Here is a 25,996-nt window from a genome sequence, read left to right on the forward strand (position 1 = left end):
CTGCACGGATCATCCACATCCTGCACAAGGGCAGCACGACGAGAGGCTGCACAGACACACGCACACCCCCCATTTCATTAGCTGCTTATAAATGGAGCTTCCTTCTCGAAACAGATTTCTGCCTGCGGTGGTGTCAATTTTTCATGTTCCAAGGAGATTGGGAGCGCTGCCGGCAGGAGGAGCAGGCAGATAACAGGTTTATCGGGCGGCCGCACCGTGTGGCTGCTCCGTCATTCCGACAGGCTGGCGGGGGTGAAGGATGGCTCCGGGGGTGTCACCGCACGCTCTCACTGCACACAAACTGTTACTCCGCAAAAAGCAACACCAAACTAAGCGTTGGCATTAAAAGCGTGGTAAAAACCTTCAAGTTCTTGCAAGAGCCCGTTTTCTTAAGGAGAATGAAATTCAACAAAATGAAGATTTTTTTTCCCCCCATATATGCCAACATATGCTCTGCTGGTTTAGAAAGAAGTCAGCATTCTGTATGTCCCACTATTTTTTTCCGCAACCTTCTTTTTTTGGAAGTGTTGATGCAGCATTTTAGTAGCAGTATTCTCACCAATGATCTATCTTCATTGCTTTTTTTCCAATATTCCTTTAGTAGGAAATGTATTTTAGCCATCATTTTTGCTTTGGTGGTCATATGCAGATATTTATCCATTTTATCAATAAAATCTTTAAAACTACTGACAAGTCTAAAGGAGCTGACACAGAGGTTTTGAGAACAAGGTTATTCTTTCAACGTATCACTGCAGAAAATCCAGGAAATATTTAGTTGCCTGGTAAAAATGTTCAAAGAAATATTTTATGGAAATATTTCTGAACTATCTAAACTGGTTTTTTATCAGCTTCCTGAAAAATAATGCACTAGTGTGTTTGATGCTGCACCCCAACATCAAGGTTATGCCAGATAATGGAAGTCCTGACTCAATAAATACCAACATCCATGGGCAAGGACACTGGCCAAAAAGAGGTCAAAGATAGAATGAGAGGCCATGATTTAGTGGATTAAAGTGTTTGCACAGCCATGGGAAGGGAGAAACACTAACCTTGGGGTGCAGGTTCCCATAGATGGGGGTCTCACCATTTTACCATGGCCTGACTCTATCTCAACGTCACAAGTGCAACATTTGAAAAGCTGTAATCACAATATTTGCTCAGAGCTGGATCTCCTTTGAGAAATGGTGAGTAGCTGATGCTGTTCTGAGTCCCCAGAAGGCAGAACCTGTTCCTGCCTGGCTTTGATCTCAGTGCAGACAGAGGCCATGAGCTGTGCATTGCCCTGGGGTGAAGCCACAGGCAGCCTTCCTGCTATTATTCTCCACAGGAATGCAACACTCAGCCAAAGTCCACATCACCTGCACAAAATGCATCATTCCAGGGAGGGCACAGACAAGGCCAGAGGCAGAGGTTGCAGACAAACCCCATTTCAAAGAATGACTTTGAGAAGCAAACACCAAACCGAGCTGCACTGCAGCACCACAAAGGTGCCTTCACAGAAATAACAGGTCCCAGCTGGTAGCTACTGTGCATCAAGAACAACTTTTTTCAATCCAAAAATCCCCTAAATTTATGGCTGTAGGAAGATGGGAGGCTTCTCTCTCACCAGCCAGTAGCACTGCTGCTGCCCCATGGCCAGCTCACCTGCAAGCCCTGCTGCTCCCCACGATCCCAATGCTGCAGGGCACCATCCCAGACACATCCCTGGCTCTAGGGGGTCATGTTCCATGTGCTCCCTGCAGCAGCACCGGGGTCCTGCTTAGCCTAGCATCACCTCAAGCTCTCAGGAGCCTTTCCCCCTCCAGACAGGCACAGAGACTTCAGCATGCAAGCAGTGTTTAAAACACCCTAATTAGATCGATCTTGACTTCAGCTCGGCGTGTTGGAATACAGATTAATCTATTCCATGGCTGGCACTGGCAGCTGCAACAGCAGGAGGTCCTGTCAAATCAAGCTGTAACATTACACTCCTCTGCCTTTATTATCCCACCCCCTGCTTTCTTTTTTTTTCTTTTTACATCTCATTATAATGGACATCTGCCTGGCAGGGGAGGAAGCTCAACAGTGAGGAAGAGGAGGCAAGCATCACCCTGCAGGAAGGGGACTGGATGCCAGGGACAGCAGCCCATTGGAGACCAAGCAGGATGATCTGGTGAACCAAGCAGAACACATTTAAGAGCCTTCTGTCTTGTAAAGAACACCAAAGATAAATTGTAGTTTCTAATTAGAGCAGGAAAATACTAGAAAAAAGCAAGCCAGCTCTTTGAGATACTTCTACCCCTCCTAGGCACACAACTCTGTGGCTTCAGGGCTGCTGGGAAGCCTGGATGAAGCCTTTGCCCATGCCAGTATTACAGGTGGCACTGGGACATGCTATTCCAGTGGTGTAGCATCTGATAACCTGACTTGTTTACACGTGCATTAATAATCTACATTTCAGAGGAGTAACCCACTCGAGAATCACTGCATTTTGCCAGGAAAAAAATACTGAGTACAAGCAAGAAACACCAATTTTATGCATAGGTGAAGGGGGGTCTGAGAGGGTTGGAAAAGCTCCACATGCAACAGTCCTGGTGAGCTGAATCCAGCCATCAAGCTGAATGTAAAACAAAATTCTTTCTATTGACTGAGAAAGTTTATTTTTCTGATGTTCTTGCAACGGAGCATGTTCACTTTAATTGAGATAAATTTAACTCTGTTCTCAGCATCATGGCTCACTCAAATCACAGGTTCCTGTTGGAGGGTGATGGTGAAATACCAAATTAGGATAATAAAGTTCTGCTTAAACAGACTGATGCCTTCCCGGGGTGCTCAATCCTCAAGCCCACCAAAAGAAAAACACTTTCTGCTGGCTGGCAGAGGATGCTCAGTTAATACCAGTAACTCCTTATCAGGCCATGTTTCTGCTGCTGCCTTTTCACTTCCCCATACCCAGGTTCTGCAGCAGACATTCATTCCAAAGGCTCTGTTGCCTTTAGATCATGTCACAAAGAAGTAAGAGTTTATTTACTAAGAAATGGGTTTTGTTGTTGTTTTTAAAGTGAGGGTGTAGCTGAGGATCTCGAAAAGAGGCTTTGTTTTTGATAGAGGGCAAACAAGCAAAACACCCCAGCAATAGGAATTCTCCTTTGGAAACTGGCTGAACTAATTCTCAGGTTATCAAATTAAGCATTCCTAAGTAAAACTGACATCTAAGACAAGAGAAGGCTTTTAAATGAAGATGAATTGGACAAACATCCTTTTATAGTTCATTACACTCTCCAAGTGAGCAAAACTCAGCTGCAAATAACCATCCTGAGAAAGAGCAGGAGGATATACAGCCTGTCGAGCCAGCTATGATTGCTTCACTACAGACTCTCTAATTCAGGAGGAATTTGTGTTTTCTCCATTTTTAGCTCACTGAGACTGTTCAAGAATTTCAAGCCAGCATCCAACACTGTGATTCCACTGTGCTGAGAGACGCTGCACCCTCATGGACAGGGGGACACCCTGACCCTCAGCTCTGCTACAGGAAGGTTTTGGGAAAGCAGATGCTCACAGAGCAAGCCCCACATTTCAAAAGTGACAATACATAAGTGTTATTTAAAATCTTACCCTCTGTTTATGCCAAGAACCACCTAGAGGCAGATTTCTGTCCATTCCCTGCAATCACAGCCATTAAAGGGACACTGCTGTTCAACCAGCCCACAGCACACAACCACAACACAGCACCTCCTATGCAGCCAGGCTGGTTCTCTTTGTGGCTGTCCAACCCAGCTGGGCATTCACATGAGTATTGCAACCCACAGACACAGGAAAACTCTAAGCTGCAAAATATTTCTGGTGTGAGTTGCTTCACTGCCTCAGAAAAAGGAAAATTGCTTCCAACGAGTTTTTTCTCCCAAATCTAATATCCTAATATAATGATCTGTACAAACACAGGCAAAACTCAAGTGTAGATAATGTGCACTCAGTTAGACACCACAGGCCCAATCTTCAGGCTCAGATCATCCATAAAGATGGTTAAGAAATTTTCCCTTTCTTTTTTCCTAATTACATAGTGTACATAAAGCATAAATACGTGCAGTTTGGATTTAAATTGTTCACAGGCTCCCTAGAGTAAAATAATTTTTAAACACTGACAGTGTTTAAAATGTAGCTAACCAGCACTGACACCTTTATGCTAGCATTTAGAAAGGAAGAAATACATTACAGAGAAGTTACTTTTATCAAATTTAATTTGGATTATAAATTTCTGCAATAAATAAAAGCTCAGCAAGTCACATTGAGATTTTTTTTCACTGGGGTATTTATTATTTTGTCACATTCAGAACACCATCTTAGAGACAATAAAACAAACACGGTTTTATAGACTATCTCTTATGTAAATAGCAACACTGCTATAAAATAAAGACAAGGAGATATTTTCCTACAACCATCAGACACATACAGAAAATTTGGTGCTCTAGAGATTGAGCACTGGATGTCCTGTGAGAGGTGAATTACTTGGAGCCACAGCGGGTGCCAGGACCTCCACTCTGGTGGCATTTCAGCCACTGCACACGCAGGGACAGAGGGACAGGCAGGACAAACACTTTGGCAGAGCTGTTTGGTTCCTCACCCAGTGCTGGAGCACTTTAGCAAGGCTGGCCCTTAGGCAGCTGTAATTAGGCCCCAGGCTTCAGAGCCCACTGAGGATTTTGTGTTTCACAGCACAGCCTGGGGTGCCCAGCCTGACACCAACCCAGCAGCAACACAGAGAGGGTGAGCACAGCCCAGCTCCTCAGAGCTGCTTTAAATAAATACTGATGCCACTGCTGCAAAGCCATTCCAAAGAATCCTTTGAAGGAATCTCTTCCTCCATTTGGCATACACATGAATGTGTCTAACACATACATGTATGTGCCAAATGGAGGAAGAGATTCCTTTAAAGGATAGTCTTCTAATACAAGATTTTTCTAATTAATTTTTAAAAAACAGATTGAACGCAGGGTAAAGTTTTAATGAGAAAAGATGCAGACTGAACACGAGCATTCTTTTTGATCAATAAACCAACAGATAAGCAAAAAGCACCGTGTTCCTAGGCCCAGAACAGCACAGAGGGAACCAGTTCCATCATGCCACACCTGCAGCACTTCACGTAAAGCCAGAGGCACGCAGGAGCCTGTGCCATGTTCCCCCCAGGAGCAACTCCTGCATGGCTGGGGAACACTCAGCAGAGTAAAAGCACACACTGTGCTGCTTACACCGTGTCAGGACAACGCGTGACAGCTCCAGGGAACCCTGGTGAACATCTCTATTACCTCCTGTCGTTAGAAATTCAGTAACTCACCTGCCCAGTGATGCAAAACAAAGAAAATTGGACTTACTACCACAGCCTTTTAGGGAGAGTTTATTTTAATAGAACTGATTTCTGGACTCATCTCAATGTTCTCCATTTCTTCAGCATGATAATGAGACGGTGCTGTGATACAAAGCCTGTTTGCATGGATCACTTCATTTTCCTGAGGCCAGATTGGCTTTTCATGCTATCACAGAAATAGTCAGGAACTGACCCTGTCAGGGCTTTCCAGACTAATCCTCACAGCAGCCAGGACTGCACACAGGTATCAACTGCAGTGTCCAGAAGAAGCAGATGAGACAGAGATTAGCTCACTTTCCAAAACTGAAAAATTAAGTCAACGGCATGAGCCACAGACTCAGCTCTCTACTCAGAAGCTCCTATTCCAACTGAAGCTTTCTCTCAGTAAGAAGAATTAAACAAACCTCACTTTCACACTGCAAATGAAAATTTCAAAACATCCCCTAAATCCATCGAAGCATAACTGCAGATTTTATTACATAAACCTGCAATTTTATTATATAACCTATAGAACCCAAATCTATCTCTCCAAGTCCATTGAATAAACTCCAGACCCACAACAGCATTTCCCTCTCACCATGATCTGTCCAAGACAAGCAACACAAGGTAGAGGAGGTGACCAGAACTGTCAGCAGGTGTGTGAATTGCTCTGGGGTTGGGTGACAGGTGAGCCCCTGCTCTCTACCTGTGCCAGGAAAGCAGCCACTGCCAAACATATGCCCAGCCCATGGCACTGCCAATTCCTTGTCCTCAGGAGGGAGGACAAGCAGCTGTCCCCAGCTCAGCAGCTCTGGCAGAGAAAGGAGCTGCTCAGTCCCATTTAGTGCCTCAGCCAGCACCCAGAGAGCTCTGCAGGGACAGCTCCTCCCTCCTGGCCTTGGGAGAACACCTGGGTCCACCTTGAGCTGCCAGGACAGTCCCAAGGCTGGAATTTGGGAACAGAGCTCCCATATTTTTGCTATGTCCTTCCACTTTCCCTTGGCTTGCTGCAGGAGTTCAGGATGGATCCAAGGCATATGTGAGACCCACTCATTCCTCTTCAGCTTTTGACACTATTCACCCTCTGTAGAACTGAGCTGAGCAATGAATTGACATAAAACTTTAAGCACCACTGGCAGTATTTAAAGTTTCTTCCAAGACATAGTCCATGACCAACAAAATGGGAAAGGCACTGTTACCAGGAGCAGGAGGGACTGACCACTCAGCTCAGTGTAAGGTTCCACAGTAATCATAGCTCTATTGCACAGCAGATCTCTGTTAAACCAGTTTTCCAGGGCAGAGAGTTAAAAAATATAAAAAAGGAAAAAAAAGCAACTTCAAAAGCAATGCAGTTTATTTCTGCAATGGCTGCTGTTCATCCAGTCACACTTCAGTGCTCAGAGCCATGAAAACACTGCTTTTGAGGTGACATTTCTAGTTGCCTCATTACTCTTTTCAAAAGAGTTTTGCATCAGAGTAAGAGCTTCAAACAACAGACTCTACAGGAGTAAAATAACTTATTAACAGCACACGAAATGGAATTGCCAGGAGCTACTGATACCAAAACAAGCAGGACAAGTGTGCCCTCAACAGCCAGCTATGACAGGGAGCAGTGGGCTGGACACCCAAATCTGAAAGCTGCAGAAGGAGCCCTGTGAAGATGGGTGCTGTGCCCTTCCCTTCTCCCTGCCAGTACTTTTCACACACTGGCTGTCTGTTCACCTCCTCCATGGCAATAAGAAGGATCTGGAAGCACACCTACCTTCGTGTTCTTTTTCAGTTGTTCCAACTTTCTTTATCTTTTTGGGTGATTTCATGAAGAGAGGGAAGATGGTTCTCAGGCCAAGGATGTCCACAAACTTGTGACAGTTGTCTGTGCCCTCAGGTCCGATCATGGCATGGTCCAGCACCTTCAGGGCACTGCTGCGGGAAATCTTCTTCTCTCTGTGAAAATAGGCAAATTAAATTGTGCAGGGACATGAGGAGCTCTGGAGCACCCTACTTTAAAGAGACAAGGGAAAGGAACATGACAAGAACAAGATGAAGAGTCTGAGCACAAGCTCTAAACAAGATTTTTCTTCTAGAAGCCAAAACATTGTATCAACAGTAACTCTTTTCAAAACTGTGGCTGAGATTATTGTCTTGGTTATTTCTTTCTTAATGTCTTTTATTTCTTTTTATTTTCTATTTTTATTTCATTTTATGTATTTTATTGTCGTGGTTTTATTTTCTTATTTCTTGGCTACTGAAGAAGATATTTCTTAACTACTTAACTAACACCACACAAAACAAGGGAAGGCTGGGTTGGATACAAAAGGCAAATACTATCACACCAAAAAGATCAGGATTTAGATCTAATGATAGTTTTATTCAGTAAAGGAGTAAGTTTGGTGAGCACAGCTGGGTCAGCTATAATGAAACACCACCACCAGGACCCACACAATGGAAGGAGGCAGGCAGACTCTGGGCTGTTCTGCTTTAATGCTAATTTAGAATGTTGATGGTGGTAACTCACACCAATAACACAGGGATGCCCTGAAAATGATCTCCAGCTGCCCTGTACCTCACAAACCAAACTAGAGGAATTTATAATCCATCCAGGGGAAAACTAAAACTGAGCTGAAAAACAGGTCAGTAATACAGCCCAGACCAAGTGAATATCAATAGGAGCTAACAAGAGCTTGGAGAACATGAGCCACCAGTGTCCCCAAAGACCAGCCTAGGAGGACATTCCCTCCAGGACAGGACAGTCACAAACCTCACCACCTTTCACCCCAGGCACATGCCAATCTCCTCTGATCCTGCCCAGCTGCAGACTGAGCCACCAGGACCCCATGCTCGTCAGCAGGGGCTCCTCAAAGCCTCCAGAGAGCTGTGGAGAACAACTTCCCTGCAGAGACCAAACTTCATGAGCCCCTAACAACAGGCAAACTAAAACCTCATATAAGAACACCCCAGCCTGAAAGAAAATGACCCTGCCCAGTGCAGCCACAGGCACTTCTGACCCTGTGGTGGGAGGGCAGTGTGTGGAGCTGGACTCTGAGTTCTCCCCCCCAGCCAAGGGCTATCTATGCAGGAGGGTGGTTTGGCACCCCCAGATCCCCACTACAGAGAGCTAAAAATAAAGTATTCCTTAGGCCAGATGACACCAGAAATGTTTTCAGGGAAAGTAATTGCATATTGATCAGCATTTAGGAAAGCTGTGCAGGGCTGAGCTCTGGAATATTCATTTGGTTTAAGTTCAGGCTTTTAGAGATCAATAGCTGCTTGCCTGGACTGTCTGGAGTTGATTTTATTTGAAATATTTATTCTGCCGGAGGGCAAGCAGTTTATCTTAGTCTCATCTGTGCTTATTGAGGGAACTTTTAGCTGAACACTAATTCACAGACAAGCGAACATGAGAATCACCAAACCCAGAGAGGCCTCAGTGTTCATGGAAACTCTGAATTACAACTTTATTTGCTGACCATTGTTTTCCTCCTTTTAAAACCTTTACATCTGACACAACTCTTTTGATCTATCTATTATTTTTTTTAAAAAGTGCTGATATTATTTGTACTTTCCACATTAGCAAAACATACCCTTTAACTTTCCAAAATACCAGTAAAAGCAGAACACTAGATTTCCTGGGAAAACGTGCATAAAATGGTTCCATTTAATTAACCAGAAGATTTAGTAAAGAGACAGCTTATGTTTCCAGGGGTCATTAGGAACAGCAGGACAAGAAAACATAAAAACATTTTAATAATCATAAAAAAATACACCCTAAAATAGCTACAGAAAACCTTCAGGGAGCCATATGGAGTTGTCTGGTTTCACCTTGTTTTGCTGTACAGGAGACAAAAGCTTTTACTGAGGGTCAAGAAAAGCCTCAGCATAGCTGCAGGACAGAACATTTTGTGGCCCAAATGATGCAGGTCCCCCTGAGCTCCCTGGGCTGCATTTGTCTCTGTGCATACACACGCTCCTCAGGTCATAGCTGGGAAAGCCACACGTCATCTTCCCTGAGCAACAGAGAATCTCCCTGACACATCCCCTGGGAGCTGCATCTCCTCAAACCCAACACAGCTCTACAGCCAAAGCAATAAGCTGCCTGTCAGTGTGCACCAGGGAGCTGACAGGACAGGCCTGTTTTCCTCTCTTTTGGCTAAACTGCAGTTAGGTTACTAAGGCAAGACTGAGGGACTGAGCACTAAGAAGTACTTCCTGATCTAAAAAGAAAATTTTGTTTAGTTCTAAGGGACATTCCTAAACTTTCTGCTGGTTACTACCTTGATAAACCATCTTGGTTTTGATAAAGATGCAACATAAAATAAACAAGCTTCCCTTGGTAAATGGGGAAGCAGAGATATAAATTAAATAATTATATACAGCCCTGCTCTCATTCTACTTCCAAACTTTCTCCTTCATTCCTGCTGTCACCAGCTTCATCCCTCTCGACCTGCTCTTCTCCCAGACCCTCTGCTCACCTCCCATGTACCTGCCTGGTGAAGCCCCAATTCCTTCAGGGCCAACTGCAAGTCCCAGATCACAGCACGAGTCCAGGACCCATCTGGCCATGGACATGCAAGTGAGGCATATCAGCCACACTGGGCTCATTTTCAGGCATTGCCACTGACCCCCCATAAACCAGGAGAAGTTCACAGGATACAACATCACCTTTTGCTGTTGGCCACACATTTTAAGGCTCAGCACAACAGAAACCACCCTGTTCTCATGACTATCTGCAGGAATATCATGAGCACATTAAACACTCATCGAAAGCTGCTGCAGCTCTCTGCAGGTCTGTGTGCACAACCATCAATAATGGAACGTCTTGGCTGGATGGATTGGGCAGCACCAGACACAGAATGCTGTGTTCCCTACGACAGTAATGGAGATTCAAGCCTGATATCTTTATTCTCACACAGCTTATCTATCTCACATCATGTCAATACACTTTCAACTTTGCCTATTTGTCCTTTCATCTGCACAGGCTGTGGTACAGTGATTAACCACCTCCAAAGTAAAACCAAAACATAACAGATCTCTGCCCCCGGCCTTCAGAGGACACCAACAGGAGAGAAAAATACTCTGCCTTGTTTGTGGGCAAGGTGGTCAATCACAACTGAATGGCATGTCTGCTGTCTGTTGTTTATCATGAAGGTATCAAGAAGATACAGAGGTACAGCTCCAGATCACAACTATTCACATTCACTCCCTATTTACAACAGATTGCAGTCACCTAAAATGCTCTGTCCAAGAAAAACTGAGCACCTGTGAGAGCTTCTAAGCACTAGTACTAAATTAGAAGAGTTTTTAAAAAAACATGCTGTCACTATAGTACATGCCTGTGGACAGTAGTGACAGAAGCTTCTAGAACAAATTCTGTGAATTGTTAGCTTTTTTCCAGTGCCACTTTACCAATTCCACTGAAACTCTAGAATCCACAGATTGAGGCCTTGGGAACTCTGTCCATCAGACAGAGATGCTGCTGACAGATCCATCAGACTCTGTCCCTCCCAACCCCTTTGCAATTACTGTGGGGGGCAAAATGCAGGCAAGGAGCAATTTTCCTCTTGTCATAATTTTCCAGCTGGGATCCTGGTGCAGAGAGTGGTAAGCAGTAGAGTCAAAAAATGGCTAAAAAGCTCTTAAAAATCCAAACACTGAATCCCACCCACATGGCACAAGAACTCCAACTAATTAGTTCTGCAAGGCTGGTTTAGCAGCTTAGGACTTCAGGCAGAGGCAGGCCTCCCTCCCGTTCTTAGTTTTGGAGCTTTTCCTTAATTAGCCTCAAGAAAACCCAGCGTTCCTATTTGAATAATCCACGTTGGGTTATTTATTCGGTTCCCTGCTGCCGCGCATTCCCCAGCCCCGAGCTGCAGGAGCTCAGTGTTGCTGGCTGGTGTTTGCTAAGTGCCAGCACACAGCCTGGCACTCTGGGGACAGCCAGACAGAGCCCGCTGTGCCCTCCTGCAGCTCTGGGGAGCCAGACAGCCCAGCAGACACAACTCAGTGCCAGGCCAGCAAGGGAAAGTGAAGAGAGAGCAGAGAAGCCCCAGAGGTTCAGGGTGTGACAAAGCACAGCACAAGAAATGCAAACTTATGCCTCATTCACAGAAGTAATTTTTGTATCAGCATCCACAAAAATTCAGCGGCTCAGAGGCTACACAGCAAAGTGGAGCCTGAGCTGGGGAATAAAAGGAAAAATGTTTTCCCTAGTGACTTCCAGAGGTCTTCTCCTGCCCTCATAGAGGTCACTTAAATCCTCAGAGGGTCTACCTGACCTACAGCATTCTCTGTGGCAGACACCCAGATGAAAGATCTGCCACTTTCCAACAGCCACTGTGTCAACCTCAGTTCTTAGGAAATAAAGTTAAAGACAAAGAGTGGAGATTCCATGTCTGAGAAAGTCCAATTTACTTACCTGCTGGAAAAAAAGAAGAAAGAGAAGACAGACAATTATCCTAACACAGAAGTTTTAAAATAAAACCACAAAGATCTAGCCGGAACATGTGTTGGCACATCAAAAGCAGGAAGGAAATCACAATGCTAATGAGGTACCTGAGCATCAGGTTCATCAGCTGCAGACCCTCACCCTTCAGGAAGCGGTCACGGTTGGAGCTGAGCATTAGGCAGGAACAAAGGGAGTCAAACAGGTTCTCCATCATTTCCTGTTCCTCTGCTGTACTCGGGTTGTGCCGTTTAAACACCTGAATGACAAAGAAAGCAAAATTACTCCCAAATGTTGGGCTGTGCTGTTGCAGAACACACATAAAGAGTTTGCACCAAAAGCTGCAGCACCTGACAGGTGTGAGCCAGTGATCACACAGGTCACTGCTGCATCCTCTGTAGCTGCTGCCCTTTGCTGCCCTGACTGTGCACACACAAATGTGCAGCAGCCTCGTGCAGGATACAAAGGATAATACACAGGGCCTGCAAGGGAAGGGCAAATTCACATCCAATTAGGTGGATAAGCTGATTACCAGAGATTCCTACAGAATTCATACCTGAGGCTGCTGTAGGCAGCACTGCCTGAAGAAATACAGGTGAGTTATGAACACACTACTTTCAGCCAGCTCAAACACGGGCAGCCCTGTGCTTGGAGTGGAGCATGCTGAAGATGGATCAATTCCAACTCTGCCTACCTCCAATTTGCCATGAAATTATAATGTAATAATTTAACTTCCAGGTACCTCAGCATTAACATTTCTACAAAAGGGATTCATCTCACTGACTGTGGATGACACATCACATGGAAGGTATTTGGGGACTGTGCCTCATCAAATGTGAAGCATTGCTAGGACAGCACCTGCACCCCGGATATTTTCCACTCCTCCCACCCAGCCCAGCAGTCTCCTGACGGAAGAGAAGGCATGTGGGAATTACTCACAGATAACTGCTGAAGCAGCACATCGATCCCATCCAGCTCCCCAAGCAATTCTCTGTTGTCTAGACGGAGGTGGGGGGAAGTGGGAAAAGAGAGAGAAAAAATGAAGCTAACTGTCAGATTTTACAGCCATCTAACACTGATACATCAGCAAACAAAATCAATACAGCTTGACAGAGCACAAAAGCTGCAGAGAAAGAAAGGGTGGAGGCGAGGGAGCACATGGGGGAGAGTTAAGCCAGCCAAAGGGAGCTGGAGGCAGAAAAAGGCTGCTGTGATCTAAGAGAAGCCTGGATTCTGCCCTCACTGACAGAGATATGGCAGGCATGGCTCACCATCATTATTCTGGAGCAGAATTGCCAGCACCTCACTGCAGTACAGCTTGTTGGCATCAAAAGGCATCTTAGCCTGTGGGAGAAGGAACAAGAGACCCATCAGGGCACGGCCCTCAGCATCTCACTGATTTGAAGAACACATTAATCAAATCACCAAATGTATGAGCAGCACTTGAAATAAAACCCAACTGCAGTTCTTCTGCAGTTTTCCTCAGTGACAGAACAGTAACAGTTCTGATTCAGGGGTGATGGGAGGTGTGTGTGGGCTCATGCACACATGTAGAAGCTCCACTGCGATCCTTCACATGGCCCTACACCAGTAGGTTTGGCCAAGTTGGCTCAAAACCCCTAAGAACAGTTGTTTGCCACACAGAATCTCTTTCCTGTGATATATTTTCCACAATGTTACGTGGGTGCATGGCACTTACTTCTGTTCTGGAAGTCCATGCCTGTCAGCAAAACCAGAATTTCAGAACATACATCACAATAACATTATATAGTAACTGCCAGAGTTTCCCATGAGGATCAGAGTATCATAGTCAGAAGAACATCAGATGGGTTTTGCCTGCACAATCACATAACTTTCATTTCAGATATTCCCTCCATCTTCAAATATGCTAAAGAAGTCATAATGAAACAAAAATGCTGAATTTGAACTCCTCCAAAAATCCCTAGAGTGGATTCTCAATTGGATCCAATGTTTTTGCATGCTACCAAAGCTGCTTCATCTACAGAAACAGACTGAACATTAACCAATCAGATAATTATGCAACCTGGTTTACTGAGAGATTCATAAAATAAAACAAGTTTAAAAATCATTAGTTACCAGCTATTTATACTCCACTGTTCAAGAAGGGAAAAAGCAGAAGTCCTAGGCTTAAAACACAGCATTTGTCACCCATTTTTTTCCCCAAACACACAATGCCCTGCAGCATGATGGACTGTCCTGCCTGTGCAGGGCTGCTGGGGCAATCATCCCACCCTGCTGCCACGGAACAGAGCACAGTGTGCAAGTACCATGCAACACACAGAAACATGGAAAGCAGGAAGACCCCAAACACCACCAACTATTGGCTTTAAATAAAGCTTTTCACTCCAAATGAACTCTGCAGAGGACACTATTTACAGCAACCAGGTGACACCTCCAGGCAGACCATGGAGGAGAGGGGAAGGTGCTTGGTGCTGACAGCTTCTGCCACGGGGTGACCAACTGCTGCCCTGCAAATCCTGGGAACAACATTCTGAGCTCAAAAGACTGCACCCATCATCAAACCCTGCTTGTGTTTGCAGAAGTGAGCTAAGCACTCTCCACATAAGGTTTCTGATGCAGCTCTGACAGTCACAATACAATTTTAAGACCTGAAATGTTGTCAGGAAACAGAAATTAATGCCCTGTGCTGTGTGCCAGATGTTCTCATCACTGCCCAGACAGAACCCTGATCTTAAAAATTATCCCAGACATTCCACGGCAGCTCTACCCAGCTGCTGAGATCCTGGGTTAATCTCAAACTCATCTGTCAGGGCAAGAGATCCAAGACCAAGCTGCTAAGAGCCAAAGCACCTGGAGAGGAATTCATCAGGCTCCCCACAATCTGCAGGCAAGAAAAAGCCCTGCCTGATCCCACATCCCAAATCCAGGGATAACACAGCCAGGGAACACAACAGACACACCCTGCACAAGCTTGGAATGCCATTGAGAATTCATGTTCTGCACCATGCAGGGGAATCCTAGTTGGGATTATTTTGCTTTCCCAAGTTTCTCAGTCTTTCAGCTGCCACAGCAATTCCAAGGCAGGCAGCAGTACCTACCCGCCAAGACTAAAATTAACTTCACTTTTTCTTTTTAAGCAAAGGACATAATTATGTTACTACCTATAGTGACAAATTACAGATTACTTCTGCTAACAAGGATGTGAAGTGCACAGAGGGGTACCTGCATTTACACAGTTGATGGAGAATTTCTGGAATTCAGAGGCTTTCTAATCATGCAGACATTTAAGCATGGAAGTGCTAATGCCTTACTGACAGGTTAGAGAACAGCCAGAATTTCGTTGCTATATTTCCTTTACTATTTTTGTGAGAGGGCTGAACTATCAATTTTTTTTCTACAGCATTTTCCAGTGAATGTTTAGGCATCTTTTCACACAAGACAGAGTTAAAGTGTGTAACTTGGTGTCACAGGATGCAGTATATGAAAAGCAGCTTTTAATTTGAAAGGCAATTAGTTGAGTTCAAAGCAAAAGCTGCCCCCAGCAGCATTTAAACACAGACATCACTTAAAACTGAAAGAAGTGTTAGAAACGTGGGAAGCAAAGGCCATTAAATGGTTAATATTAGTGTCACCTCTCATTGGTCAGCTTTTATAGTCCTACAGATCTCACAAACGGGAATTCAACAAATATGAATCATATGAAAAGATAAAAGAGACAATTTCTACTGCAAGACATTTATAAAGACAAGACCAAAGTGTGTCTCTTCAAACTAAAACTGCTGAGGACACAGAACCTGAATTATAACATTTTGTCCTTAACTGGGCTTTTACAACAAACACAAGCACAATTGGCTTTTCTTAAGTTAGTTTTTGTGCTAACTGGTCTGTAGAAGGAAAATGAGAAAGCAGCTCACCTTCAGCCTCTTGAGCAGCCACTGCATGAGGCCCTGCTGTGCAGCCTCCGTGCACATCTCCGGCCGGAACTCTGCCATGTTCTCCACGATTCCTGGGAAGAAAGACACAGAAAACAGATGGTTTTCCCCACCAAAAAATCACAAACCTCATGTTTGCAGTTTCTCTCATTCTTACAGTCCCGGAAGATTACAATCCCCAAGGACTGCAAGGAGTGGGTGATGGCCTGACTGCCAGCGCTGGCACCACCCTGCAATGATTCTGTGCTGTGCAAAGATCAGGGAGCAGAGAGGCAGTTATGTCCTTCCATGAATTGCAAATGTTTTACTACCTGAAAGTTAAATATATTGTCAAGACAGAAAAAGGTATAGCTCACAGGTATGTTCACAGTAAACAGTGGAGCACTTTCCTGGAGGCTTTTAAAAGCTGTGTAGATGTGGCACTTTGGGACATGGTTTAGTGGTGGCCTTGGCAGTGCTGGGTTAATAGCTAGACTCAGTGATCTCAGAGAGCTTTACCAACCTAAAGAGTTCTGTGATTGCCTCTGGTGCAGTTCAGTAATCCATGTATCTGCACCTCCCAACACAACTGGTTTGGGAAGAGGCACCTTTCACACAGCCATGGGACAAAGGACAAACTCTGGCTCCAGTGATTCCAAGCTGTGCTTGAATAAAAGCTGTACCAGATCCTGTACTGCAGTGCTGGCAGTCCAAGGGAAAAAGAGGAGGGGGAAAGGAAGGGATAACTCACACCCCTTGGTACAAACCACAGAAAGAAGAAAGGGGCTGTGCAGCAGCCACTTACCCAGGGTGTTGTGGACACCATCAGCCTCCTCTTTCACACTTTCATCCAGGCGCTCTAAATTCTGCACCAACAAGGCCACAACCTGACCCTCCACCTAAAGACCCAGGGTCATGGAAAAGATAAAAAGAAACAAGACTGAAAAGAAGAAGATGAAGGAAACACCCTGCCAGGCATGATCAGAAGACACTAACAACCCTGCTGTAAAATCTCAGAGGAAGCAAAGGAATCATCATGTAAATCTGTCACTGTGTTCTTCCTAATTAATGAAACAAGTTTTGTGTTTCAGATTAAACAGAAAAGCATCAGGAGGTAAACATGCACCTTGTCACAGTCATGTTTCCTGAACCAGCCTGGCTGATTTATAATCCCCTCAAAATTCTGAAGCACGAGGCTCACAAAGCAGTGAGGACAGGAGAACTGTCAGCTCTGTGAGCAGCTCCACTCCCAGCTGGTCACTGCTGCCTGCCTACTCTGCTGCTGGACCTTCCACCTAACAGGTACAAAAACCTGACAGAAGGATGCTCACACCCACAGATCCAAACCCAAGAGCTGAACCATCACCAGCTGAAGTCCTGCAGTTAAATCCTCCCAAGATGACTGCACCAGGTTGACTTCAGTGAGTTAAGGAAAACCAGAGAGGCAGGGGGGAGTCCCTAAATCACAGAGTTCACACTCGAAATACACCTTTAAAAATTGGAATTGAAAAGAGTCCAGCTTGACTCTGGCAAACTTTCCATTGTGGACATGAGCTTAGAACAGTTAAACAAAATAACATTACCAATTCAAATGCTCTTAACCAGATTTGGGCCCAGTAAATATGTGGAAAACCACATACATGGGCTGCTGCAGAAAACAATGCAACAATCTTCAGATACCCTACAACCTTTTACCTACTTTCTTTAACAAAAAAAAAAAAAGTAATCTAAAAAGCAGATATCTGAACATTTCTCTCAAGATAGGCCTGACCTGTTTCTTTCAAGTAGGACAATGAAACCTCTAAACATGACTATTATCAGTGGGCTGGTGACAATGAAAACAGAGAAAGAACTTCACTTGATTTACTACCTCTCCACATATTTTATAGAAAACATCTTCTCTAGCAGCTCCTCTCTCCCATTTCATTCACCCAGCAATCTCCCCACCAAGGCAGAGTAATTAACAACAGCCCAGAGGCCAGCTGGAGGAACTGGGCTCTGGGCACTGTCATTAACCTTTGGAAAGTAAAATTATAGTGACTGGACAAGAAGGATTGTAGAAGAAAACAGAGCAGCCAAACAAAGCAAACAAAAGAAAACTTCCATTTCCCTGTCTTCCAAATTCAACACAATAGTTACAGAACCAGACACAGCCATAAAGACCCTCAAAGGCAGCAACTCACCAGCTCTAAGGTAGGACAGACTTGTAAAACTTGTGTTTGGCTGGGCATCATCTCTCTGAAGGGTTTGGCATCCCCCTTCTGCAGCTGGGGAGCAGGAGGCATCCAGCACAAACACCAGGAAAAGGGGAAATCCACCCCCGCAGAGGCCAAGAGGCACTCAGAGAGTTAACTGTGCAGGGAACACTTAATACCAACCAATGCATCTCCTACCCACCTAGGTAATTTTCTGGGCTGGTTCACTCTTTGTGCCAAAAGGGATCCTCATTCTGGACCCTTCTCCACCCTTAAAGTTCATCTGCTCTGCTACATGAGAACCTCAAAGTTTTTACTTCTTGATAAGAAAAAATCTCACCATCATCCACAGATGCCCCAGTTCAAGCCCAGATTTTTGGGCTTGAAACAAGAGTTACTGGGTAACAGACAACCAGTCTGCTGTGCAAGAGTGAGACTGAAAGATCACAGCAGCATCACTGTCCTTTGGGTAACAGTCCCTGCCACAAACTTCTGTTTTCCATGAGTGAACCCAGGTCACTCTTTTCCACAAGAGAGAAGGGGAATGCAAACAAAACTCCTGTTTTCAATGGGACAGTGTCCAAGTCACAAATATTATTACTCTGTTCTCCCTCCCTGCACCAAAAAATCTCCCAGCCCACACAAATTTTGCAATATGACAGTGTTCCTCCCAAAAAAGAAGTGGTGCAACAACGTCCAAATGGTGCAACCACCCACTCCCCAAACTTCAGCATTTCATCAGAAACAGCCATTGTGGTCTCAGGTTCAGAACAGGCTTCTCCTGGCTGTCTCCATCATGATGTTGGCAGCAAAGACACCCCGACCTGCAGAAAGCAGGGTGGCTCAGTGTTCATTGCTGGGCTGAGGCAGATGTTGAGGCACTGAAATAATTTGGGGTTTCCTACTTACAAGAGCATCTATGAGGACTTCGGCTCCCTCTTCACTCTCATGGAGAGTATCAATATCAGTCAGCTCTTGCAGCAAGTCAACCACAGCTATGGAAACATGTGCTGGGTGTTAAGGACAACCACCAGGGAGGCAAACACATTGAGTATCAATGCAGATGGCTCTTAGGCCAGTGTGTTCATGACACTATGCCAAAGCAACTGGCAATACATTACCAGTGAGGTGATACAGTGCATTACAATCACAGCAGCAGGGCACAGGATGCCACATGCAAGAGTACACAGACTTCTGCAGCAGACCTTCCCCACAAGCACTAAAGTTAGGGAATCTGAACAATTAGGAATGATAAAAACAAATGTGATTCTGTGCTTACTGTATCAGGCAATTTTACTGTTTCTTGATGGTAGTTACTTATTTTTTTCGAATCAAACTTGCTAGAGTTGGTCTAATGAGGCCACGTCTTGCACTGTCAAGACTGAACGCAAGCAAAGAGAAATGAGTTATAATAATGTGATTTGGGTATTCTGCTCCCAGTGATAGCACTGCTAACCTGATACACACACACTCTCAACGAGGGCACCACCATCAGCAGGAGCATCACCCCCCTCTGCCCAGCCCAATTAGGGCAGCACACTCCTCAAACTGCAGCCCCCACAGGAACAGCAGAGCTTCTGCCAGCCCAATTTTCACTCATTAACTCTGGGCTGCGTAACACACACCTCCCCTGCCTGCTGCACAGCTCCCTTGTACGACAAGACGTATTCCAGCTCATTAGACCCACTTCCCTATTCTCTCAGACACGCTGATCAATCCTGCCCACATCCCAGGGGCAGAGCAGCAGAGGCGGTTTGCTGCATGTCCTAAAGAACCACTCTGTGATGGATCCCTCTCAAGTGCCCAGGCTGACAAACCGGCTGCAAGGTCTCCTATTTGTGCATTTGCTCAGACACACAAGCAGCAACAGGAAAAGTATTTTCATCTGTCTTTTCTTAGTGAGGTTCAGCCATGTGCTGGGGCTGGCTGGAGAGGTGAGCTCTGCAAGAGAGAGCCCAAACCTTCTGCTGGACAAGCTGCAGGAGAGTCACCAGCGTGTCACTTCAGCCAAGTGTCACCTCAGCAGTGTCACTGCAGTGATAAGGGCTAATCACACACTGCACTGAACCAGCAAGAACAAAACCAGCAAGTCAACAGAAGGAATTTTATCTTCTCCTTGCCACTCATGGGACAACCTGCAAAATATTTTGTTCAGCTGTGGGCTCTCCCAATAAAAGAGAGACCTTGACATACTGGGCTTGGGAGAGTAGAGGATCACTGAGGTGGTCTGGGGGTTAACACATGATGGATGAGGACAAATTGAGGGAATGGCACTTCATCAAACTGTGGGAGAGAAAGCTCAGGGAGGAAGCAGTTGAAGATTTCTGCTGTCTCCTGGGTGCTACAAAGATAACTGAACCAGGTTCTTTTGAGAGTGCGCAGCAAAGAACTCAGCAGAGCTCATCATGCAGGGCATTCCTGTCTGGGAAGCTTCTGTTGAGGCTTGCAGTGAGTATCAGCTGTCCTATAAAATTTAGGAGATAGCAAAGCAAAGCCTTGCTTGAAGCTTTCATGTCTTTCATTAATAAAATCTTGTTGGTGATCATCTTTCATTCACATGTTTTGTGTAAAACTGTATGAATCATTGAGCAGATTATTTGCTCCTCCTGGACATTGCTTTTGTCTCCTTGCATTAGTCCCTCAAGACACCACATTTAAATCACATCTGAAGAGCCATTTGTTTAGTTCTCTCCTTGAAGAACACATTTAAAAAAATATTTTCCCATTTGTTTTAACAAAATGTCATTAGGAAACCTGAGCTGTATCAATTCAGTTTTATGTCTAGATGCTTCACTTTAATAGTGCTTCCACCCTGTATGTGAGCAGCAGTCTGCTTCCAATGGAGCTCAAAACACTTCAGCAGTTTTATAACAAGAAATATACTTTTCCCAAAATTGCAGTTCTCAGGCCAAATTCCTACCCTAAACTCACCGTCAAGCAAGTTGCAAACCAAGAAAAGAGTTCACAGTGGAAACCCTGACAAGTCTTTGACAGCAGCAGTGACCCCAGCACAAAGCTTTCCATGGCTGACAGGACAAAGCAAGCTGTACTCTGGCACACTTCATCTGGAAAACAGCTCTGCTATCCCACTCAATATTCCCACAGTTCCTTTTTCCCCCATGAATGAGAAATTCAGTATAAAAGCACAGAGTACAAAAAAGTCTGTGGTGTCTGGTATAAAATAATTAATTAAACTACAGTAACCACGAAATTGGATTTGCATGGGAGGAGCTTCCCCCTGTACAACATAAATTGTTAACAGTTATTTGAGAGCCATTTCCTTGCAGATCTTGGATAAGGGAAACTGTGGGGTTTACTGTTTTGCAGAGACCAGCATTCACCACATCAAGGTTCTACCTGATGCAAGTCAAAATACCCAAACACATAAGCAGTGCTCTCTAATATAAACTGGCATGCAATAAAATATTTATGTTTTGGTTTTAGCTTCTGATCACTGCACCCACTTAGAAAAAATGAATTATGAATTCTCAATAGATGCTGCTATAAAGAAAAGTGCTAAAAAAGAAAACCAAGATCTGTGCATCAGACCACAACATGCAGCACTAACAGGCCTTTTCACATTGTATATTCTGAAACACCTCAGGAAAGCTGTTAAGTGTTATCTCCTGCTTTATACGTAAAGAAGCAAAGAATAAATTACCTTCCTAAGGCCATGGATCAATAAAAATGGAAAAAGGACTGCCTGAGTCCCAAGTCGACACCTAGTGCCCTTTCCACAGGGCTTGACTGCTCCCTCTACTCACTGATATTTTCAGGACACAGACACGCAATCTCCAAAGTCATGTAACAATTTTTCAGTTTAATCTGCTGTAGAATATTTTACAAGCAAAGTGGGCTGAGTCTGCTTTTACAGACTGCACAGTGGGGAGGTGGGCATAGCCAGCTCCCAGCTAAGCATCGAGGCACCAGGATACTCAAAAAACAGCACTGTTTTTGATCAACACTACCAAAATGGGAAACTCTTTCTCAGATGCCCTCAGAGCTTCAGAGGTACAGGAGCCAGGAGCACAGAGGGATCAGTGACACTGGACCTCACTGAGCAGGGAAATGGAATTGTCTCTGGATATGTACTTAACCAGAGGGGCCACTCACAGCCTTGATCTCTGCACACACCAAACTAAAGGTATGGGCACAGGAAGAGGACATACTGAACAAACCAAGGTGAAGTGTGTGGTGAGCTAATCTATGACAAACAGCTGACAGCCTGACAGCTCAGCTCTCAGCAGGAAGGGGTAAAACAGTTTCATTTTCACTGGGGCTATTCCAGATAAAATTTGCAGTCTGAGATTTTTGCTGCTAAGCCCAGGCCTTCACTTCTCCTCTGCTGCTCATCTGCTCACACTCTAACACTGCCACTCAAAACTAGATGAAAGGGTCATAAAACAAGAAAGGAGAGTAACAGCACTGAAAAAAATTCAGAATCAATATTACTCGAACAAAGAGGGCTTTCACTGGGAAAAAAAGAAGAAAAACCAAAACATAAATTCAGTGTGGTGGGAAGAGGAGAAAAACATCTACAGGAGCCTGGGAAAGAGGATATGAGAGATTACAGAAAGTCTGTAGGAAGCCTCTCCCATGAGAGCTGCTTTAAGAGCTGAAGGATATCTGTGTTGTCATGTCCCAGCAGCCCGAGCAGAGACTGCACCGCGTTCAGCTCCACCAGCAGGTGATACAGGCCGGGCATCGTGGCAATCACGTGCATTTCCTGAATGATGTCATTTAAATCCAGCTCCGACTCCATAAACCTGAGACAAGACAAAAAGGAGTAATAAAAAGGCAAGAAGAGACCACTGCCTTCCACAGGACACCAGGTAGTACTTGTCACCCCAGGTACACCAGCATTTCTATCCTCCCTGTCCTATGCCTGCCCCTTGAAGTTTAATCCTGCAGCAGAATAAACATTTCTATTGTATAATTTACACAGAGTAAATAGGCAGATTTGTTCCAATTCTGTAAATCAGTTCTAGAATTTCAAGAAAAAATTAAAATCAAGATGCTGCAGCCACACATGAAAAAACCGCTTATAAAATAAATTCTGCAGAGTGCTACACCTTCCACAGCCAGCACATATTAGCATGTGGGTTGTATGAGTCTGAAGTTCATAAAAATAAGCTGGGTAAGGCAAAGGACAGCAAACTGGACAAAAAATAATGGCAGTGAAGTCTAGGAAGAAATCCCTTTAATGTGAATAACAGAACATCTTGAAGGGAGGAAGATGCTTCTACAACACAAACACCACATCTGGCTCTCCAAGCCCATCCAGCCATGCTGCTCACCACAGAACTGGGTAACATTAAATGATTTCCTCCCCACAGATCTCTGGCTGGTATGCAAGCACACACCTTCACATCAAACAACAGGATGATACCTTTGATTATGGCTTATGATGATTTTTGTGCTGCCAGCCATATACTGGCCCCACCAGAGTCTCAACAAAGCCATTTTTAATTAACAAAGTCAGTTTCAAATAATATTTAGAAAAACTACAAGGCAATAGCTGCTGTTACATAAGCCTTATGTAACTGAAAACATCTCTGTATTCCAGCAATTGATTTAGGCTTACACCTAAAACCAAAGGAAAAAAGGTTAAGCATAGTCTTACTTCTCTGGATTGTCAGGAAACTTGATCCGCAGCTCCTGGTTTTTGTAGGATCTCTTTTCAAAGGTGAGAATCATCTTCTTCACTGAACTTTCATCCAAAGGTTCCTCCTGACCAAATCAGAAAAGGCAGAAAAGTGAGCTTGGGATGGCTGGAGAAATACCAGCAGTGTGGTGTGACTGCAGCCTGTCCCAGGGCCCTCGGAATTCCAGCCAGCTCTGGAATCTCACTGCAGAGAGTTGCCAAACACCTCACACACCATCACTACCCACTCCAGCTCAGACCCTGAGCTGATCTTTTACAGCTGTTTTAACCTGGCACCACCAGTACATATTGAGGCTTTTTTGCTTCTGACACAGTACAAACCTGCACTCCCAGCCTGTGCCCATGGAGAACTTCTCTGCAGAAGTCCCTTGTGCTATTGCTTTTCGTAAGTCTACATTTAACTGCTCTGAATTTATGTTCTTCCACATTTTCTTCACTTGGATAAGCTTTCACTGCTATCTTAAAGCCTTTTCCTAAAGAAAAAAATAAATCAATATTCTACTCTAGTATTTTCTCTTTACTTCATAAATGCTTCTAAGGTGTTTCTCAGCTGGAGTTGTATATTTACTGTACAGCAGCATTGCAACCTTGGCTGCTTCCCTGACACTTACAAACATTTTCCTTAGTTTATGATTTTAATGCACTTCTTTTATTAAAAAATTGAAGCTATAGATTCCCCTGTGTAACCTCTTCCCTCTCCTCCGCCTGACTGTTATAACCACTATTTAGGAGAAGCTCACAAAACAAAAACCAAACCAGGCACTCTCCCACCTTAAGCCAAGTTTTGTGCCCACCCCCTGCTCAGGATTAAATCAAGAACTGCTGCTACTGTTGTGGATTCTTTGGTCAGTGACTCTAAGCAGCAATCTGGTATGAGACAGAAAAGCTCCATTTCTTCAGCAAACTCCATTACAATAACAACACCAGCCTCAGCCTTCAGTTATTATTGGATTTCCTTTGTTCCTTTGCCCAACCTGTCTCATTGCCATCCCACTCATGTCACCACCCCATTCAGCCAATCAATACGACAGTGCCCAAAGCACATTCTTCTTGCAGTGGGATTTCAACCCACACATGCTGACACTGCTTCCCTCTGTTCCCTTTGATTGTTTGCTTCCTCTAACACATATCACTACAATATCTCCATTAGGATCTGCTTTGTATCTTGTATTGAATTTGCATTCAGTATTGCAGTGTCCTCTAGATTAGCTTCTTCCCATCAAATTTACTGGGACAAAGCACATTTTAATGGCACTTATATTAACTGCAGTCCAAAGTAATAAACAAGAGATTTGAGTTCTAAAGAAAGCCTGGACTTTCAGCCTTTAAAATGTCTGGCTGGGAGGACTCCACTTGACAAAGATGAGGGACTGGCACACTGCAGGAATCCACAGGACTCCAGCCAGTCAGGAGGACTCTTCTCTCGATCCATCCTCCCTGGAGCTGAAATGCTACAGAAATCCTGCATTATCTTTCTCTGCTATCAGCAACAACTGTCATGGCAATAGCTCAACATCAAAAAAACAAGGGAGATTCTCAAAGACGGATGCTGGCAATGTTGTATACAAAGGACAATGATATTTTACAAAGCTACATGATTCTGCAGTGGTGAATATCACTTGTTTTTTTATCAAACAGGACACGGGCAGCAGGAAGCAAATATCTTCTAGATTTATACCAACCCATGTGTCACATTTATAAAGTGATCTTTTCCGTGGCCCTTGGCAGAAAGGCCAATGCAGCATTGGATTTCTGTCTCCAAGGCTTGAAATCATTTACCCTTGACAGCTGCCACCCCCCTCCTCTGACCCCAGACCTTTCTTGTACAGAAGAATGTTTGTTTATTTGCTGCTGCTGCTGCTGCCGCACAGCTACAAAGAGGGGGAGAAACTGCATGGTTGGGGGTACTGATGAGAACAATGGTCAGGAAATTGGTTAGAACACAGAAACTGTTTCCTAAAAATATACTTTAGAAGGTGATCTGGATATTCTCAGACCAAACAGAGATTTGACTTGAAAGCTCTCTCCCTTTTGCCCCCACTTTGAACCTTTAGCTGATATATTTGAGAAATTTGAAATTGTTGAACACCCTGCAGGGCAGGAAAGCAAACCCACAAACTGAAGCTGTACAAGTACAGAAAAATCACAGAGTCTCACCACCTACGTGGTAAGAAATGGAAATCACAGAGAAGGGGTTTGGTTTTTGGTTATTTCCACTGCCTCTCCTTTGCCAGAGGACTTACTTCCTCATCTTCCTCTTCTCCATCCCTCTCAATTATCTGAAGGAGTTTCTTCTTCTCATCATCAGTTTCATCCAGGGCAGCAGACTCTTCCTCCCTATGACGACCATGCTCTCGGGCATTGGCTTGTTTCCGACGTGCTTTGATTTCCTCTTCCTCTTCATCACGGGGTCTTTTTGTCCCTCTGTTAGGCTGAAGTCAGAGAAATAAAAGGTGAATGAACACAAGTGTTTAGTGACCCCTG

At 44.5% G+C, this 25,996-nt stretch overlaps 1 protein-coding gene across 1 annotated transcript in view; it reads right to left on the reverse strand.

Annotated features, from left to right (window-relative positions):
• Nucleotides 1-25,996, reverse strand: part of CTNNBL1 (catenin beta like 1) — a 47,326-nt gene that overhangs the window by 13,845 nt on the left and 7,485 nt on the right. The window contains exons 2-11 of the mRNA XM_063404511.1: nucleotides 25,756-25,944; nucleotides 23,471-23,577; nucleotides 22,472-22,613; nucleotides 18,757-18,852; nucleotides 16,458-16,551; nucleotides 15,656-15,747; nucleotides 13,031-13,103; nucleotides 12,699-12,757; nucleotides 11,870-12,018; nucleotides 7,083-7,264 (exon numbers count right to left, since the gene is read on the reverse strand). Of these exons, the coding sequence (XP_063260581.1) occupies nucleotides 7,083-7,264; nucleotides 11,870-12,018; nucleotides 12,699-12,757; nucleotides 13,031-13,103; nucleotides 15,656-15,747; nucleotides 16,458-16,551; nucleotides 18,757-18,852; nucleotides 22,472-22,613; nucleotides 23,471-23,577; nucleotides 25,756-25,944 (1,183 nt within the window). The remainder of the gene's footprint in view (nucleotides 1-7,082; nucleotides 7,265-11,869; nucleotides 12,019-12,698; nucleotides 12,758-13,030; nucleotides 13,104-15,655; nucleotides 15,748-16,457; nucleotides 16,552-18,756; nucleotides 18,853-22,471; nucleotides 22,614-23,470; nucleotides 23,578-25,755; nucleotides 25,945-25,996) is intronic.

This window comes from Prinia subflava, chromosome 8 (genome assembly GCF_021018805.1).
Source record: "Prinia subflava isolate CZ2003 ecotype Zambia chromosome 8, Cam_Psub_1.2, whole genome shotgun sequence".
Lineage (NCBI taxonomy): Eukaryota > Metazoa > Chordata > Aves > Passeriformes > Cisticolidae > Prinia > Prinia subflava.